Raw genomic sequence first — 18,239 nt, forward strand, 5'->3', positions numbered from 1 at the left:
GAGGCAAGGAATTCAATTTTAGAATCGCAAAGGACCCGGCTCTGGACTGACTAACTGCATTTGATTACAGTTCGTTTCATTTAAAATGATTTGCGCAATTGATCAGCTTACGTATGTCCGGGTCAGTCGGGGCCTAATTAATTCCACCAGAAATCGAGTCAAGTGCTCGACGGCAAGATGTCCTATATGAAATTATTCTATTGTATTCAGATGCTGCCCCCTCGACTTAATGCCTGTACATACTACACTACATTGTTAATAATAGTAAAAACTGTAATATATGTACAAGTATTTTCACTTTCGCACAACTTACAACTTTATTATACCCTACTGATGTACTCATTTTTGGTACAGAGTAACCTGTAGTAAAGCCAGCAACATTTAAGGCAACAAATTTAGTCTATATACAAATGCTGTTTAACAATAGCACTAGCTTAGCTTGGATGAACCGCCGGCAAACACTTGGCCAGCAAATAATTAAAACCCAACGAAGCTAAGCAGACAACCAGACAACAATTAAATAATCTTAACCCCACCAAAACATGCTTGAGCTTCAGCTAAAGATTAAACTGGTCCATACAACTGGTTAGGAAGTTGTTGCTATCAACTTTTGTGCTGTTGAGGTCGCGAAAGGTCATCCACCAGCTGCCGTATGGCCACTGTACAGCCGACAATACCGAAGACAGCACCTAATATTATTATCAAAATGTCACGTATTAGCTTCCAACGGAGTCGACCATAGCCAACATCATAGTTGACAAACATGTCAATCAGTGCCGGACATAACAGATTCAAATTGCACAGAGAAAATGCACCTTCCAGTTCGGTCAATGCGGCCAAATTGGGCACCACAGCAGCCACAAAGCCTAAGGAAGAAACTTGGAGCAATGCTGGCCATGTCAGACCATGTCAGACCTACCAGTGAACAATAGAAAGCAGAGGCGCACCAAGATTTCAAATACATAACGACGCTTGGGGTTTATGTCCTCCTCCGTTCCCCCCGTTCCATAGTCACTGAAGACAACGGTGATGAAAACAAATCCGTTCAGTGGATAGCTTAGAAAGATGCCCAATGCAATGGAAGCCTTAATGAGTTGAGAAAGGCTGAGGAAATTATATGTTAAGAAAGTAGACTTCTTGGTAGTTTCTACTAGTCAAAAAAAATGCGATCTACTTACACCTCATTTTGTGCAATATTCAACGTAATGCTAGCTTCGACATGCTCTCCGTAGCGCCAATAGCCCATGATTCCGAAAAATATATTTGAGAACAGTATGCAGAATACGGCCAGATTAAGCACACCAAAAAAGCCGAGATAGCTTTCTGGATGCGACATATTGGCTTCCACGACAAGCATCTGTGTGTATGTTTGAGCCCCAGCTGATTTTATATCTTATAAACGAACTATTTTACGCACCGAACCGACAGCTGTTAACGAGAAGGCTGCAATACCAAAGAACATCATCCAGTCCGTAGGTGGCTTAAACATTTCGCGCTCCTGTAGATTGGGCAGTCCCCGAAACAGATAATACATGATGCACAAGAATCCCGCATAGAGCAGAATGTTTGATATAATATTCAGAGGCACCAGAAACTTAAGCTTGCGTATCATAATGAATGGCAGCTGAAGCACACAGACGCAAAGCACGTAGTAACGCTCGTTATAGTCCTTAAGATAATAGTCGCCGATTTCTTTAAAATTCTTCGACACAAACACAATATAAACGCAGCAGAGACCAAACTGGCCAAAACCCAAAACACAACTGGTAACGAATCCAGCCGTGCGAGCAAAGCTATGAACGCAACCTGGTCCCAGCTCATAGGCAATACGCACGGCTTCCGGCATGGATACCTGCGGCACTTGGATGCGACGACAGCACTCGGTCATGCCAGTGATCTATGCGGGAAAGCTAAATGCAAATAACTCCAATTGGATCGTGCATAGGCAGCATATTCATAGCTGCACATACACACCAGCAAATGGATGCAATAGGTAAGCAGAATCATCAGCAACACAGAGAGCAGGGCGCCGGCCACAATGCCCGCGTAGCGAATGGCTAGCGGCATGGCCAGAATTCCAGTGCCTATCACACACTTGAGCAGGGATATGAATGCATCAAAATTGCTGTCGGAGCAGAAAAACAGGAGTCAAATCAGTAGCTGAGGCATTTACCTTCGATAACAGGCCAAAACCATACACAATGCTTACTTCAAGGGCACCAGAACCGTGCGTTTCTCGTATGGGTTGTAAATGTACAGCGAAGACCTGGAATGGCTGCCAGAGAAAAGTGCATCAAGTTTACAAATATGTGCTTATAATTAACGCCACGAAAATACATACAGGGCAGACGCCGGATGGGATTCCTCGGCTGCATTCGCCATTTGGGCTATACTTTGCTCGAAAAAGGGGGGATAACTAAAGTCGAGTTGTGAACGACAATTTTGATAACAAATTCAAATGAGTGTAGTTGTTAGTAGTTTTATGTCTCCACACACACATTCAATTCACTTTGCACTAATCAGTGTGCTCACAATCAAAATCAAAATGGCTGCACATGCGCGGCGCCCATTACCATAATATGGGCAAATTATTGCATACTTTGGAGCGAAGCTGTGCCGCATAAACTGCACCAACTCAGTGGACCCTGAGACAGTTTAGTTGCAAAGCCAGCGCCTCTGGCAGCAGACTTACAACAATTCGCAAAGCGACAGTACAGTGGCTATTAGGTATGAAAGAACCTAATCGAATAACAAAACTGCTAGTGGAGTTACTAAACAGGTTAACAGATAATGTACAAGCATATTTACTAATTGTTCTCTATTTTTTAATTAATTAGTAATACTTTTATAGAGCGCCAACTTCAAGAGTTTAACAATCGTCAAACGCAGCTCATACTGTATCTTCTATCTAGATAACCAGCTCTCTCCAGCTCAAATTTCAATTCCAGCTGCAGGATGCATCTGTCGAGTTGGCGCTGCCGGAGGACGATTGTCATGCCAGAATGTGCACTTCCGCGTCCGCTTAGTTGTATGAACTTAACAGTAAATTGAATTAAAATTTATTGTGAAAATTGCAAAATTCCAAAACGCAGCAGCAGCAGCAGCTACGAGAAGTGGGCTGGCTTCAAGGAGACATCAGCGCAAATCCAATACAAATAAAATTAAGTAAAAATGCACACACACACACTCGCAATGGTGTGGGCGAAGGGGGTGGAGGGGGGGGGGGTGCTTGGGGTCGCCGTGTGTTTGCACAAAAATATGCAAATGTGATATTGTCGCTGGCGACATTTACAACAATTACAATAACAACGAACGGACGGGACAGGCGGCAACTAACTGCGTGCGACATGTGACACGATATTCAAATAAAGGCGGCCCACAGGCAGCAGGCGAAACGTAGGCGGGTGGGCGTGGCATTTATAGCATATATTTTGCATAAAAAGAGGGAAATATGCAGCAAGAAAACGAGCGAAAGCAGCAGCAGCACAGAAATCAAATAAAACAAATTTGGAATTTTACAGCAGGCGAACCAGAAGAAGAACCTCTTCTACATACATACATACATACAGACAAACGAGTACATATGTACACATAAAGGAGTCCCGCAGATAACTTCAACTAGCTCGTTTTTTTTTTGTCCTGTGCAGACAAACAGACTGACATTCAATTTAAATTCCTATACAAATAATTTCGTGCCAGTTCCAAAGCCAAGCAGGGTAGGAAGGAGCACTGCAATGCTTAGATTATGTTGATTATTTAACTGCGATACTGAGACATTTGCCATAATTTGCCTAGCTCAATGTCAATGAACACAGACGCCAAAACGCGTCATGCTAATAATTATGCATTCCTCACCACTCTCTATTCTGCGGAATTATTCTGTGCTCATCACCTGCTAAAGCTCTCTATTCGCTCTATTCAACAGGTATCGGCTTCAAGATGCCCTCTACAAAGATTTCAAATTAAAGCAAATTCATCACTCGATGTGATGCTCACAAAATCTTTTAGTAAATAGATCTATCCAGAATATTTAGAGAAATTCATTAATTTTAAGTGGCAAAGTCTTGTTCATCTATTGTTCGAAGTTAGGGTATAAAAGTAAATTTCTAGTCAAAGCAAATTTTCTTAATGCAGCGCACGCACCTGAGCTGCGTGCTACTTTATCCTTGGCGACTGGCTTCGTTCGGTTTACCTGACTGCGGCTTCGCCCATTATCGCTGCGGTTATCTTTTTCCTCCTCCGCGTACCCCTCGTACTCCACCACGCCATTATCATCAATGTTATCAACAGCTTAGCTTAAACTTTATGCGACTGAAAGATGCACCACGTTCGACGTTCCACGTTTCGCTGCAGCTGCTTTCTCATGCTTTGCGCATCAATGATTTTGATCAGATTTACTGACGCTGTCCACTGCCGATGGTGATAAAGAAAATGACGATGACGATGATGACGACGCGGGCGGCCACAGGGCGCATTTAGCAGCCCTTTTATCTTGTTTCCCACAATATTTTTGCATTTATAATGAAATTCATCGTCATTTTTCATACTTTTACAAAGTGGATTTTTATTAGATTTGCATTTCCAGCAAACCTTTTTATGCGTGGACATACGTATGTATATATATGTTATACATACATTTATATATCTACTGTGTTGGAAGCAATATGGTTAAAATGCATTCAGACTTTCATTTTTTCTTTTTTTTTACCAAATGTCAATATCAAAACTCATCCGATTTTCATAAGGTTTGGCTTTTTGTGCATGGTTTGGCCTCTAGATCAATCTGGCATCTAAATCTGACAACATTATTTTTAGTCAAAATTCAAGTGAAAATGGTACTCCCTATTATCCTATATAGACATAGGTCAACTTTCCCACCCCATAACTCTGGAAAATCTCATCCGATTTTCATAAGGTTTGGCTTTTTGTGCATGGTTTGGCCTGTAGATAAATCTGGCATCTAAATCTGACAACATTATTTTTAGTCAAAATTCAAGTAAAAATGGTACTCCCTATTATCCTATATAGACATAGGTCAACTTTCCCACCCCCATAACTCTGGAAAATCTCATCCGATTTTCATAAGGTTTGGCTTTTTGTGCATGGTTTGGCCTCTAGATCAATCTGGCATCTAAATCTGACAACATTATTTTTAGTCAAAATTCATGTGGAAATGGTACCCTCAAATATCCTATATAAACATAGGTCAACTTTTCCACCCCCATAACTCTGGCAAATCTCATCCGATTTTCATAAGGTTTGGCATTTTGTGCATGGTCTGGCCTCTAGATCAATCTGGCATCTAAATCTGACAACATTATTTTTAGTCAAAATTCATGTGGAAATGGTACCCTCAAATATCCTATATAGACATAGGTCAACTGTCCCACCCCCATAACTCTGGCAAATCTCATCCGATTTTCATAAGGTTTGGCTTTTTGTGCATGGTTTGGACTCTAGATCAATCTGGCATCTAAATCTGACAACATTATTTTTAGTCAAAATTCAAGTGAAAATGGTACCCTCAAATATCCTATATAGACATAGGTCAACTTTCCCACCCCCATAACTCTGGCAAATCTCATCCGATTTTCATAAGGTTTGGCTTTTTGTGCATGGTTTGGACTCTAGATCAATCTGGCATCTAAATCTGACAACATTATTTGTAGTCAAAATTCAAGTGAAAATGGTACCCTCAAATATCCTATATAGACATAGGTCAACTCCTCCACCCCCATAACTCGATCAAATCTCATCCGATTTTCATAAGGTTTGGCTTTTTGTGCATGGTTTGGCCTCTAGATCAATCTGGCATCTAAATCTGACAAAATTATTTTTAGTCAAAATTCATGTGGATGTGGTACCCTCAAATATCCTATATAAACATAGGTCAACTTTCCCACCCCCATAACTCTGGCAAATCTCATCCGATTTTCATAAGGTTTGGCTTTTTGTGCAGGGTTTGGCCTCTAGATCAATCTGGCATCTAAATCTGACAACATTATTTTTAGTCAAAATTCATGTGGAAGTGGTACCCTCAAATATCCCATATAGACATAGGTCAACATTTCCCACCCCATAACTCTGGCAAATCTCATCCGATTTTCATAAGGTTTGGCTTTTTGTGCATGGTTTGGACTCTAGATCAATCTGGCATCTAAATCTGACAACATTATTTGTAGTCAAAATTCAAGTGAAAATGGTACCCTCAAATATCCTATATAGACATAGGTCAACTCCTCCACCCCCATAACTCGATCAAATCTCATCCGATTTTCATAAGGTTTGGCTTTTTGTGCATGGTTTGGCCTCTAGATCAATCTGGCATCTAAATCTGACAAAATTATTTTTAGTCAAAATTCATGTGGATGTGGTACCCTCAAATATCCTATATAAACATAGGTCAACTTTCCCACCCCCATAACTCTGGCAAATCTCATCCGATTTTCATAAGGTTTGGCTTTTTGTGCAGGGTTTGGCCTCTAGATCAATCTGGCATCTAAATCTGACAACATTATTTTTAGTCAAAATTCATGTGGAAGTGGTACCCTCAAATATCCCATATAGACATAGGTCAACTTTCCCACCCCCATAACTCTGGCAAATCTCATCCGATTTTCATAAGGTTTGGCTTTTTGTGCATGGTTTGGCCTCTAGATCAATCTGGCATCTAAATCTGACAACATTATTTTTAGTCAAAATTCAAGTGAAAATGGTACCCTCAAATATCCTATATAGACATAGGTCAACTTTCCCACCCCCATAACTCTGGCAAATCTCATCCGATTTTCATAAGGTTTGGCTTTTTGTGCATGGTTTGGCCTCTAGATCAATCTGGCATCTAAATCTGACAACATTATTTTTAGTCAAAATTCAAGTGGAAATGGTACCCTCAAATATCCTATATAGACATAGGTCAACTTTCCCACCCCCATAACTCTGGCAAATCTCATCCGATTTTCATAAGGTTTGGCTTTTTGTGCATGGTTTGGACTCTAGATCAATCTGGCATCTAAATCTGACAACATTATTTTTAGTCAAAATTCAAGTGAAAATGGTACCCTCAAATATCCTATATAGACATAGGTCAACTTTCCCACCCCCATAACTCTGGCAAATCTCATCCGATTTTCATAAGGTTTGGCTTTTTGTGCATGGTTTGGACTCTAGATCAATCTGGCATCTAAATCTGACAACATTATTTTTAGTCAAAATTCAAGTGAAAATGGTACCCTCAAATATCCTATATAGACATAGGTCAACTGTCCCACCCCCATAACTCTGGCAAATCTCATCCGATTTTCATAAGGTTTGGCTTTTTGTGCATGGTTTGGCCTCTAGATCAATCTGGCATCTAAATCTGACAACATTATTTTTAGTCAAAATTCAAGTGAAAATGGTACCCTCAAATATCCTATATAGACATAGGTCAACTTTCCCACCTCCATAACTCTGGCAAATCTCATCCGATTTTCATAAGGTTTGGCTTTTTGTGCATGGTTTGGACTCTAGATCAATCTGGCATCTAAAACTGACAACATTATTTTTAGTCAAAATTCATGTGGAAATGGTACCCTCAAATATCCTATATAGACATAGGTCAACTGTCCCACCCCCATAACTCTGGCAAATCTCATCCGATTTTCATAAGGTTTGGCTTTTTGTGCATGGTTTGGACTCTAGATCAATCTGGCATCTAAATCTGACAACATTATTTTTAGTCAAAATTCATGTGGAAATGGTACCCTCAAATATCCTATATAGACATAGGTCAACTCCTCCACCCCCATAACTCTGGCAAATCTCATCCGATTTTCATAAGGTTTGGCTTTTTGTGCATGGTTTGGACTCTAGATCAATCTGGCATCTAAATCTGACAACATTATTTTTAGTCAAAATTCAAGTGAAAATGGTACCCTCAAATATCCTATATAGACATAGGTCAACTCCTCCACCCCCATAACTCTGGCAAATCTCATCCGATTTTCATAAGGTTTGGCTTTTTGTGCATGGTTTGGCCTCTAGATCAATCTGGCATCTAAATCTGACAACATTATTTTTAGTCAAAATTCATGTGGAAGTGGTACCCTCAAATATCCTATATAGACATAGGTCAACATTTCCCACCCCATAACTCGATCAAATCTCATCCGATTTTCATAAGGTTTGGCTTTTTGTTCATGGTATGGCGTCAGCATCTAAATGGTAAATTAGCTTACCGTCCGATCGGTTTCAAATTCAATTTCAAAGATCTTGGAGAGAATTTATTTTATACCCCGAAAGGCCGGGGTATACCAGCTAGTATAATAATACAAGTATTTTCTTCGAAGGCATATAAGTAGCTTATATGTGTGTGTATGTATGTGTGTGTTTGTGTGTGGGCGTTTGTGCTTTAGTGTATGCATTTATATATATATGTATGCATGCATGTTTATTTTCTAATACCAAAAGCAGACCAAGCCTATTTGTCGCTGTACTGCAAATTTAAATAAAACGAATTTCTTCCAGGTGCATTCCTCCTCGATTCTCAAAAATTCAAGTAGGCCTTGCTGAAATTCAACAAGGCAGGAAACATTGGCTCCGACGGCCGGTGGAGCAGCAGTAGGTGTGTGGATGTAGAGTATGTAAGTATGTAAGTATGTAAGTATGTAAGTATGTAAGTATGTAAGTATGTAAGTATGTAAGTATGTAAGTATGTAAGTATGTAAGTATGTAAGTATGTAAGTATGTAAGTATGTAAGTATGTAAGTATGTAAGTATGTATGTATGTAAGTATGTATGTATGTATGTATGTATGTATGTATGTATGTATGTATGTATGTATGTATGTATGTATGTATGTATGTATGTATGTATGTATGTATGTATGTATGTATGTACATATGTGTGTATGTATGTGTGTATGTATATATGTATGTACATATTTACTTATGTACGTATGTATGTACATATGTGTGTGTGTTTGTATGTATGTGTGTATGTACATATTTATGTATGTATGTATGTGCGCATGTATTTAGGTATCCGGACATGTATTCATACATGTACGATGCCATGTATGTTTGCATATATACAAAACAAACATGCATGTATGTATGTACAACCAGGAATACAATACAGCTTCCTAGCTATTACGGTTTGGGCTGTGCGTTGATCGCCAATCAGTCAGTCAGTCAGTACAAACAGTTTTTAAATATAGAAATATTTTTATGTTTATGTACATATCATAAGCATCCTATTAATAAAAAATTCGTGCACATTCATATTCATATTTTCCACACAATTTGTTAATAGGGGAAACTATGTGTTTTGGAAACACAACGTGCAGAAAATTTTCTATTAGATAAACTGTCAGTCATTTGCGGTGACATTGGCGACAGGGCTAACGTGAACGTGTGCCCAGGAGCCCCAAAACGAAAGTCATCCGATGATATTTCAAATTATTGTGAGCCCCTCGCGAACATTGTGAGAGTGTCACCACCAAGAGGTACCCTGTATATTACTCAAAAAATGTTTCAACCGTATGTGTCTGTGGCATTTCATTATATATATAGGGATGCTTGGAAAAGCAGTTAGAAAGGAAGTAAATAATACATTAAAAAATAATAATGACAAATGTAGTTACTAGCTAAAAAATCACTCTCCTCATGCACGCAGGTAATAGGACAGAACATTAACAGGTATTGAAATACTAAAAATGTTGTACGTGTTTTAGTCTGGCGGTAACTGAATTTTACACGTAAAATATTACAAAAATACCTCATGTGCATTATGAGTTCAATACAATACGTGAGATTATACAACAATGACAGTCAGCAGTGAATATTCGCGACACGGCAACTAACTGACAAACATAGATAATTAAGATAATATTCCACCACATTTAAAATTTCATAGGAGCGCGCGCTCAAAACAAGGCAATGCTGATTAAAGTGTTGGTGAATCTTGAATGTTAAGCGTTGCGCAACACTCTCATATCGCTCGATATATCGTATCTAGTCACTATTAAATCGACGCTGATGCGGCGTGGTTCGCAGATTTACTAAAACTAAAAATAAAAAACTTCAGTAACAATGGATGATGAGGCGGAAACTTATAAGCTTTGGCGAATACGCAAGACTATCATGCAGCTGAGCCACGATCGTGGTTACCTTGTGACCCAGGATGAATTGGACCAGACTCTGGAGCAGTTTAAGGAAATGTTTGGCGACAAGCCCAGTGACAAGCGCCCGTCGCGCTCAGATTTGATCGTATTGGTGGCCCACAACGACGATCCTACCGACCAGATGTTTGTCTTTTTTCCCGAGGAACCGAAGATTGGCATCAAAACCATCAAGACGTACTGTACCCGTATGCAAGAGGAAAACATACATAGGGCCATCGTCGTGGTGCAAGGCGGCATGACTCCATCGGCCAAGCAATCGTTGGTCGACATGGCACCCAAATATATACTCGAACAGTTTCTGGAGTCCGAGCTGCTTATCAACATTACAGAGCACGAGCTAGTGCCGGAGCATGTGGTAATGACAGCGGAGGATAAACAAGAGCTACTAAGTAGATACAAGTTAAAAGAGAACATGTTGATGCGGATCCAGGCGGGAGATCCTGTCGCGCGCTACTTTGGACTGAAGCGTGGCCAAGTTGTGAAAATTATACGTTCCTCTGAAACAGCGGGCAGATATATATCATATCGATTGGTTTGTTGAGCGACTTGCAGACCGGCTGACACACCTCTTGTGAAATGAAACAAGAGCAATGAAAATATCTATATACTTTCAAGCCTGAATTTAATTATAATGAATAAAAAATTACATATAATCTTAAAATAAACCCCAATAAATCATTATATCAGTACGTATGTATTATGTTTACTAATTGCAGGATTTAAAACTTGACATACACCAGAATTTCATTGTATTAAGGGGGTTCATCTTCATGACATACTTTGTGGATTAATTTAATGTGATTCATTTATAATCTGAAATGTAAGTATTTTTTGAGGCGCTAACCAACTGTCGTGTTGATATACACCATCGATAACAGTAAGAAAAACATTATCGATAGTCTCATATTTTGTCGACAAGTGTGCGAAAAGAAAAAAACAAATACAGAAAATACAATTATACAATCTTTGATATACACCATCTACAACAGTAAGAAATACATTATCGATAGTCTCATGTTTCGATATATATCGATAAGTGTAAAGGTATAACAGTGTGCGAAAAGAAAAAAACAAATACAGAAAATACAATTATACAATCTGAGGTGTGTTGTCTGTGTGCCTGGTCTGCTAAACAGCCAGTGGCGTCTGGCATTCTGAGATGGCCATGCTAACGCGCCTGACCAGCAGCGGTACAACAACGGTAGCACCTGGCTCGCCAAAGGGCTTGCAACGTTTTCAAAACTACCTCACCGCGTTTCTCTGGCCGGGAGCGTCGCAGCGACAGCAGCGGAAGGCCTCTACGCAGCTGGATGCCATTGATTGCTTCACCAACGATTTGGTCAACCGTAAGACACAAAAATGGGAGGAGCTGCGTGAAAATCTGATGAAGCCCGTTGCCGAGGATTCCAATTACGGTGCGAACTTTGGACAGAATGTCGGCCTGATGTCTAAAGGTATGATGAGCGACTTGAAAACGCTCCGCTCACCGCAGCTGGGCCTAGACATACGATCGCTGTCGCAACCGCAGCTGGACAACTTGCTCCTGGCCACGCTGGAGATCAAGAATAAGGTTGACTTTCTCTATTTAATACGTCAATGCGTACGCTGGCAGCAGTTGCCCTGCAACGAGGTTTTCATCTCTTGCCTAAAGTATTTGAGCTCATTGGGTCGCATGCAGCAGCTGGAATCGCTAGCCGAGACATGCCGACAGTTGAAGCATCCTTTTGCAAACACGTACTCAGATCTGGCTCCGTTTAAGGCTATTGCACTGTGGCACAACGGCAACTCAGATGTTGCGCTAATGACGCTGCATCGCGGCTATGGCGGAAGCCTTAATACAGACGAGGGCAGACGAATGATTCGCGTTGCGTTTCGCACCATTGTTGAGGAGACTTTGGCTCAGAAAAGCGAAGCAGTACTTATATCCTTAATAGATGTCGCCCGTGACATATACCGAGAGCACAAGGACATCTTTGTGGTGGCGTGCGTGTGGAAACAGTGTTTTGCCAGCGATTGGTTCTGTGATCAAAAATCTGCAGGCGAACTATTCGAACATTATAAGGAGCTGCAGCAACTGGTCGATCGCAGGTGCGTACACACTAATTTGAGTCATCCATCCACCAATTTAATTGATATTCGATATTCTTAAAAATAAATCTTTTAGAGCCAGTCCACTCTGCTCCTCGTTCCTGAGTCGCCACAACATTGATGCCGTTCATCGTCTAATAGAGGTATTTTTGCAGCACAATCAGCGAACCGCATGCGGTAATTGCCTAAGTTTGCTGTTCAACTATCAATGTATGGGCTATATACTTTCATTTCATTGTATTGGTGGCATATGACTAATTTTTTTGTATTTTACAGACTTGCGCAAGGACCTGCGTGCTTGTGCTGAAATTGTAAAATCCTGTAGCGAACTGGAAATGCCATTGAATGAGCTGCAAAATGAACAGTTCCTTAGTCTGTTCCTTGATCAAAGCGATCCATTTGAGACAACAGCTGGCAATCGTAGTGCGGCCAAGTACAAGACAAAATCGTTCCAGTACAAATTTTAGAGGCAACCGTAATTGTAATTGTAGAGCACAAGATCAAGCAACAACAAACATCCCGTTTTTGCATTACAGCAATATGCACATACATATACCTTTAAAACTTTAATAAATGTTATGATACCTTTAACACTTTTAGTCTTGCTCACGAACATACTGAACCATTGGCTGAAAAATTAATTCAATATCACTTTAACAAGCCGCCAAATATATATTTACTCAGGGCCAAGACGAACTGTTTAATCTTTGATTTAACCCTCTGTTTAAAATAATTCACTTGGAATTTTATTGGATTTTATACTTTGCTTAACTATTTTATTGTTATTCGTAGGGTATATTATGTCGACAATTTTAAATGTCCTTGATGTTGCCATCAGGTAACTGCGACGTTGCAAGTCCCATGCATTCGTAACAGCGTGAGATTAGATGATTGCCACATCGATGCACCTGACACTGTTGGCAACGAGAACGCGCTTTAATCTCACGCTTGTTGCGAGCGCAGGGCTTGCAACGACGATGCCTATCTCCATAGCGACTGACCAAAGTGATTCTTTCGGGTAACATGGCATTAGCCACACTAATGACGCCTACTCCATTCGAGTGCTTGGCATCATTCGAGGCTTCACTCAACAGCCGCTGGCTAGACTGACCCAAAATCTCACAAATTTGCAAACGCATAACAAGCGTTGTATTCGCAGACCGACGATGCAGACGGCGTTGTAAACGTTGCTGGGTTAAAAAGAGTCCCAGCTGGCGCTGGCAGTCGCGTTGTTCCATGTTGGCATCGCCTTTTGGCGATAGTCGGAGTAATATCCAAGCGTTAACAGCTGCCACATTGAGCATCAAATGCAGCAGCTGCAGGAATAAACCGGGCTTAGCTCCCGCCAGACTTGCAGGTAGAGACAAAGCTGTACTATATCTGTTAGACAATTCGAAAAATTGGTTGCAGGATTGGAAAGTGTGCTGTTGCGTTTGCAAGGCATTTAATTGCCTGTTCAAGCCACAGCTGAGCAATGCTACGCCAGATTGCTGGGTTAGTTTCTTAGAGCTGTTTATAAGGGTTCCACCCGACCATGCTTTAGGAAAATCCAACGAAGTGGCGGGCAATGTGCAAATACTACTTAAATTGCACTGGAGCAGTTGTTCGCAATGGTTGACGCTGACAAAATGCGAGCATAGCGTAACATTTCGACCTGTGGTTTTGTAATCGCAAATGAGCTGCATCAGCTCCTTATTGGGCTTCAACTCCGGCTTCCTAAGTAACGCATTGGTCATATATAGAGTCTTGGCATCACAGCAGAGTGCCAGGAGCACATTATCAAGAGACTGCTGCTCATCCACACAAAGCCAACCACTGGGTCCATAATAAGAGCGACAGTTTATAAGTAGTTTTTGCCACAGGCGCTGTGCATCGTTCCAGCTGCTATCACTCTGGCAGCTTAAGCAATTTGCAATAAACTCGAAGCGTGTTAGCGACATTGTGGCACGGAAGATGGCATTTCCTAACTCTAGCGTCCAGAGCTCTTCTGTTAAAAGCGAAAGGGTGAGAGAACGGATAAATTATACGTGATAGTTGTTTAACTACCCAGCGGTCCATTGTACTGTGCATTACGAAACACGCCACACAAATAACTTAAGCCCAGCCAAGAGCGCAGCTCTGTGAGATCTACGGACCGTTCAGCGGCATTACTGGTTCTTCGCTTGCGTATCCGCTCGTTAACCAGGCGTAGCAGCAGGCGCAACATTTCATCGTCAAATAATAGCATCCAAGACTCCACAGCATTGGAAACGGATCTTGCCGGCCCTTTACCGCAAGCTTGCTGCCTAGGAACCATCAGTTCCTCCTGTACAGGAGTCACATCACGATCCATCACGTTCCAGATGTGACCACTGCTAGAATAGAAACTGACGCCGTTGCTTGAAGGCCGTCCACGTTTACCACGACCTTTGCCAGGTATCTGTACCTCCTCCTCAGTGAGCTGTGCATCATCAAGCAGAATGTCTTCATCATTAAAAAGCCACGCAAAGTTAGATGGCATCGAAGATGTTTCCTGCAGCGGATCTGCGTGACCTTCGACTGTAGTCTTAAGATCCATTTCTAAATTCTCATCTTCCATTCGCTGGTCATTATTGCGATTATTACCACTGCTTTTTATGTTTGACAGCAGATGCTCGTCTAAGACGCAAGCCATTTCGTCGCTGTCATCCATTGTTTACCATTCGTCGTTGTTTACGTTTTTGACTACCGTGAAGTTGGCTCTGCGCACATTTTACTCTCACGTGAAGTTGGCTGCGTGCACGAATTGATGCTCGCGTAAGTGTGTACATATCAAATCAAAAAATACATAATTAAAACGGCAGCAAAACAAAACATTGCTATTCTAATTGTTCGCTAAACTAAATCAGCGGTGTACGTGTAGTATATATAAATTAGATGAAGCGTTACACCGACAGGCGGCACGTGTACACCATTTTAGATCAACAACAACAACAACAACAACACTCTCAAATACGTAAAATACTACGCAGAAAGCAACCCAAGCGCAGCTCCCACAGGGAGGTTAGAAGATTGCTCAATAAACCATTTAAACTTCAACGTACAAAATATTGAATCACCAAACAACTGTAGTGTTTACGTTGTGTGAATTAAGCGCGCGTATTAAGCGATTTGTCAAAAATTCTGCTTGGCAATGTCAATTTGACATGTTATACTGTCACGTCTTAGGTTAAGTCTTATACTAGGAGCTGTCGATAGACGATATCAGAGTAGGTTTCGATAATAAACAATTTTTCAGGCGAGAAATTTCAAAATAAAAAATAATATGCAGTAGGAGGCCATGATAAATTTGTGGCAGCTCGAAAATGTCGTCTAGTCAAAGTTAGTCTAATTTCAAAGCCGGTGCTGTGAACACAAAAATTACGGAAACTAGAAAATATATAGAAGATATTTATTTACTATTTTTTTTTTGTGAAAAAAGTTTTTGAGGAGCTGCAAGTCATTCCGTGCTTGTACTCCTTTTTTTTTGTTGTTGGTGTTTGCTGTGTGTCATCATGATCTCGCCGGAACAGCATGAAGTTGATTTGGTATTGGATCGCCAAGTGCGCCGGAATATTCAGGACATGATGCACGAGGCTGATGTACAAGCGAATTTGTTAGAAAGCGAAGGTGAGATACTCAGCATCAAATCCATATGTGTCCGTCCTATTGACAGTTCGATTTAGGCGTTTCGGCACGTGAGCGCTACAATTCGGAGTCCAGCATCGATCAGGATCATTTACAGCAGGACACAATGGCGGTGCTGGGCACTCTATCTGCAGATGAGATTGTCGAGGAGGACCAAGACTCGGAGCAAGCGGTTCAGGAAATACAGAACTTTCATGATATGCTGGTAGAAACGCATATCGATGTCAATGGTTCGCTTAGAAAACGTCGCGGCAATTTGCCAAAGCACTCGGTGAAGATATTGAAACGTTGGCTCTACGAGCATCGCTACAATGCGTATCCCAGTGATGCAGAGAAGTTTGCCCTTTCCCAGGAGGCGAATCTAACCGTGCTTCAAGTATGCAATTGGTTCATAAATGCTCGTCGGCGCATTCTGCCAGAGATGATACGCCGCGAGGGTAACGATCCCTTGCATTTTACTATCTCGCGCCGTGGTAAAAAGATAAGCCCAAACTCTTCGGGTTCCATGGGTTTAAATATTAACTGCGCCCCAAATCCCATTACAGGCAGTCCTGCCTCGGAAGTGGTAATTGGATTTTTATGTAATCACGATTAGATCAATTCATATATCTTTAAAATATTTGCTTCCAAAGGTTGTTGGCGCTACAGAGGAGGTGCACAGTGCTGCTGAAATGCATGAGGGAATTGCCAATGTGCTCACCAACTTCGATGAATATGTGCGGGCACCCAATGGCCAAATGGTCAAGATGGAGCCAGAGTTCGATGAGAGTGTAATTTACAGGTAATGCTCGGGTTGCTTAAGTAATTAGCCTGTAGCCAAAAAACCCTTCCCCCAAGTTGGCAACAAGCAATAGCAAACAATCCGATGGGCTTTCAGAGGCTGCACACATCGCTGCAAGCTACCATAATCGATAAGATACAAAGCTATCAGTTGCGCAAGGCGGCCATGAGCGATGGTAGTACCACCAGCAGTAGCAGCAGCAGCAGCTATAGCGCCAGCAATTCCATGCTATCATATAGCCCTTATGGCCAACTGCCACCCGAGTTCGATGAGGACAAGCCAAGGAAGCGCGGACGCAAGCGTCAGAGCGAGCTGAACAAGACCGAGACTGTAGCAAATAAAATACTTAAGCAGCAGGAACGTGGCCAAGGGGACCAACAGAAACTGTATCTGTCTAAAGCAGAAGTATTTTCTAAACAGGATGATTGCAATGGTTTTGTGGCTGCGCTTAGGTAGCTTCATGCTTTAGTTTTAGCTTATAAGTTTCGATAGCAGCCTGCCGTCAATTGTCGCATTTAATGGCCACGTTTTCATTCGCAGATCCGAGGGTGAGGAAAGCGGCCATGATTACGAGTCCTGCGAGCAGGTCAGCGAGGAAGAAGTGCGCTTTGAGACCTCCGACGACTGGCAGAGTGTTATCAAGTAAGTATTTCTCGATAAGGTGCAACAAAACTACACTGTTTGCTCTCTACCTATGCAACTTTCTTAATGCTATGCAGGACCGTTTTCAGCACCGAGGAAGTGACCACCACCAAAAATAATGCCAGTGCTTCCAATTGTGATCCAGTCCTCCCTCCCACGCAGATTAAGAGTGAGGGTAAGTGGAGGCGCCTATCAAGATATTCAAATTTGTTGTTTTCATGCCGCTTCCTGAGATTATAGGCAATCAGCAGCAACAACTACTGGATCATATGTTGGGCGCCGAGGCAACGATTGTGACGAGTTCGAATGCAGATGATGGTGTTGCATGTGCTCCAGAGCAGGAAGAAAATGCTACCATTACGGACAATGATAATACACAACTTGAAACGCAAACACCGCCACGTCAAGGTGCGGTAATATTGAATTAGATTAGATAGATGCGTTGCATATAACAATAGAGATTACTTGCAGCTTTAAGTCGTGAGGAACGCGATAAATATAAATGCCTTTATTATCTTGTGGAAACTGCTATGGCTGTGCGTCAGAGCGACAGCGGCCAAGATGAAGAACTTGCCTACATGGGAAACTATCTGAATAACTAACCTCTTCTTAATCAAGGATTTATTGTACATATTTATCAAGTATTTGATTTAAATTCCAAGCGTCAGGCTTGCGCTTGTTAAACTTATTGAAGCGCGTAAGCGATTTTCGAATTGCTTACGTATCGTTAACAGAGAAACTTCAAAACTCAAATAGTAGTCAAATACATATTGAAAAAAATCTTGTTTTTGATCCTAGGTGACAGGTGAATTTGATTGACAATCTGCCCATGCAATTGAATGTATAACATTAACATACCCTAGATTTGTTTTTGTGCGACGGCAAATGGTTGAACGTAATTTAATTTACAAAGGAAAC

At 41.3% G+C, this 18,239-nt stretch overlaps 5 protein-coding genes and 1 long non-coding RNA gene across 10 annotated transcripts; 4 read left to right on the forward strand and 2 right to left on the reverse strand.

The window, feature by feature from the left end:
- Positions 1–291: 291 nt before the first annotated feature.
- On the reverse strand, positions 292–2,500 carry polyph (polyphemus). Of its 2 annotated transcripts, XM_064684650.1 has the most exons (7): positions 2,342–2,500; positions 2,210–2,275; positions 1,975–2,125; positions 1,418–1,897; positions 1,179–1,357; positions 920–1,104; positions 292–866 (listed from the first exon to the last, which is right to left on the reverse strand). In XM_064684650.1, the coding sequence occupies exons 1-7, from the start codon at positions 2,380–2,382 to the stop codon at positions 604–606; spliced, it is 1,365 nt and encodes a 454-aa protein (XP_064540720.1). In that variant the 5' UTR covers positions 2,383–2,500; the 3' UTR covers positions 292–603. The 2 variants fall into 2 exon arrangements, with proteins under 2 accessions (XP_064540720.1, XP_064540722.1); XM_064684652.1 differs by lacking the exons at positions 2,210–2,275; positions 2,342–2,500 and having other exon boundaries at positions 1,418–1,910; positions 1,975–2,117.
- LOC135430098 (uncharacterized) lies at positions 2,285–3,071 on the forward strand. Its single transcript, XR_010436549.1, has 2 exons — positions 2,285–2,792; positions 2,852–3,071. It is a non-coding gene; the product is annotated as an uncharacterized LOC135430098 (long non-coding RNA).
- Positions 3,072–10,005: 6,934 nt separating this feature from the next.
- Rpb5 (DNA-directed RNA polymerases I, II, and III subunit Rpb5) lies at positions 10,006–10,858 on the forward strand. The gene has a single exon (XM_064684622.1). The coding sequence runs from the start codon at positions 10,074–10,076 to the stop codon at positions 10,704–10,706; it is 633 nt and encodes a 210-aa protein (XP_064540692.1). The 5' UTR covers positions 10,006–10,073; the 3' UTR covers positions 10,707–10,858.
- Positions 10,859–11,209: 351 nt separating this feature from the next.
- LOC135430083 (uncharacterized) lies at positions 11,210–12,844 on the forward strand. The gene is made up of 3 exons (XM_064684629.1): positions 11,210–12,253; positions 12,330–12,463; positions 12,530–12,844. Exons 1-3 carry the CDS (start codon positions 11,325–11,327, stop codon positions 12,718–12,720), a joined length of 1,254 nt encoding a protein of 417 aa, XP_064540699.1. The 5' UTR covers positions 11,210–11,324; the 3' UTR covers positions 12,721–12,844.
- A 153-nt stretch (positions 12,845–12,997) lies between these two features.
- On the reverse strand, positions 12,998–15,541 carry LOC135430081 (uncharacterized). The gene is made up of 2 exons (XM_064684623.1): positions 14,300–15,541; positions 12,998–14,240 (listed from the first exon to the last, which is right to left on the reverse strand). The coding sequence occupies exons 1-2, from the start codon at positions 14,922–14,924 to the stop codon at positions 13,066–13,068; spliced, it is 1,800 nt and encodes a 599-aa protein (XP_064540693.1). The 5' UTR covers positions 14,925–15,541; the 3' UTR covers positions 12,998–13,065.
- Positions 15,542–15,668: 127 nt separating this feature from the next.
- Positions 15,669–18,080, forward strand: achi (achintya). 4 transcript variants are annotated; one of them, XM_064684625.1, is made up of 8 exons: positions 15,669–15,880; positions 15,937–16,463; positions 16,531–16,679; positions 16,736–17,131; positions 17,220–17,321; positions 17,411–17,496; positions 17,562–17,729; positions 17,793–18,080. In XM_064684625.1, the coding sequence occupies exons 1-8, from the start codon at positions 15,766–15,768 to the stop codon at positions 17,921–17,923; spliced, it is 1,674 nt and encodes a 557-aa protein (XP_064540695.1). In that variant the 5' UTR covers positions 15,669–15,765; the 3' UTR covers positions 17,924–18,080. The 4 variants fall into 4 exon arrangements, with proteins under 4 accessions (XP_064540695.1, XP_064540694.1, XP_064540698.1 ...); XM_064684624.1 differs by having other exon boundaries at positions 15,680–15,880; positions 17,399–17,496; positions 17,793–18,078; XM_064684628.1 differs by lacking the exon at positions 16,736–17,131 and having other exon boundaries at positions 15,681–15,880; positions 17,793–18,078.
- Positions 18,081–18,239: the final 159 nt, after the last annotated feature.

This window comes from Drosophila montana, unplaced genomic scaffold (genome assembly GCF_035044405.1).
Source record: "Drosophila montana isolate Dmon_TW-CO22-7 unplaced genomic scaffold, ASM3504440v1 contig_2883_1, whole genome shotgun sequence".
Taxonomy (NCBI): Eukaryota; Metazoa; Arthropoda; class Insecta; order Diptera; family Drosophilidae; genus Drosophila; species Drosophila montana.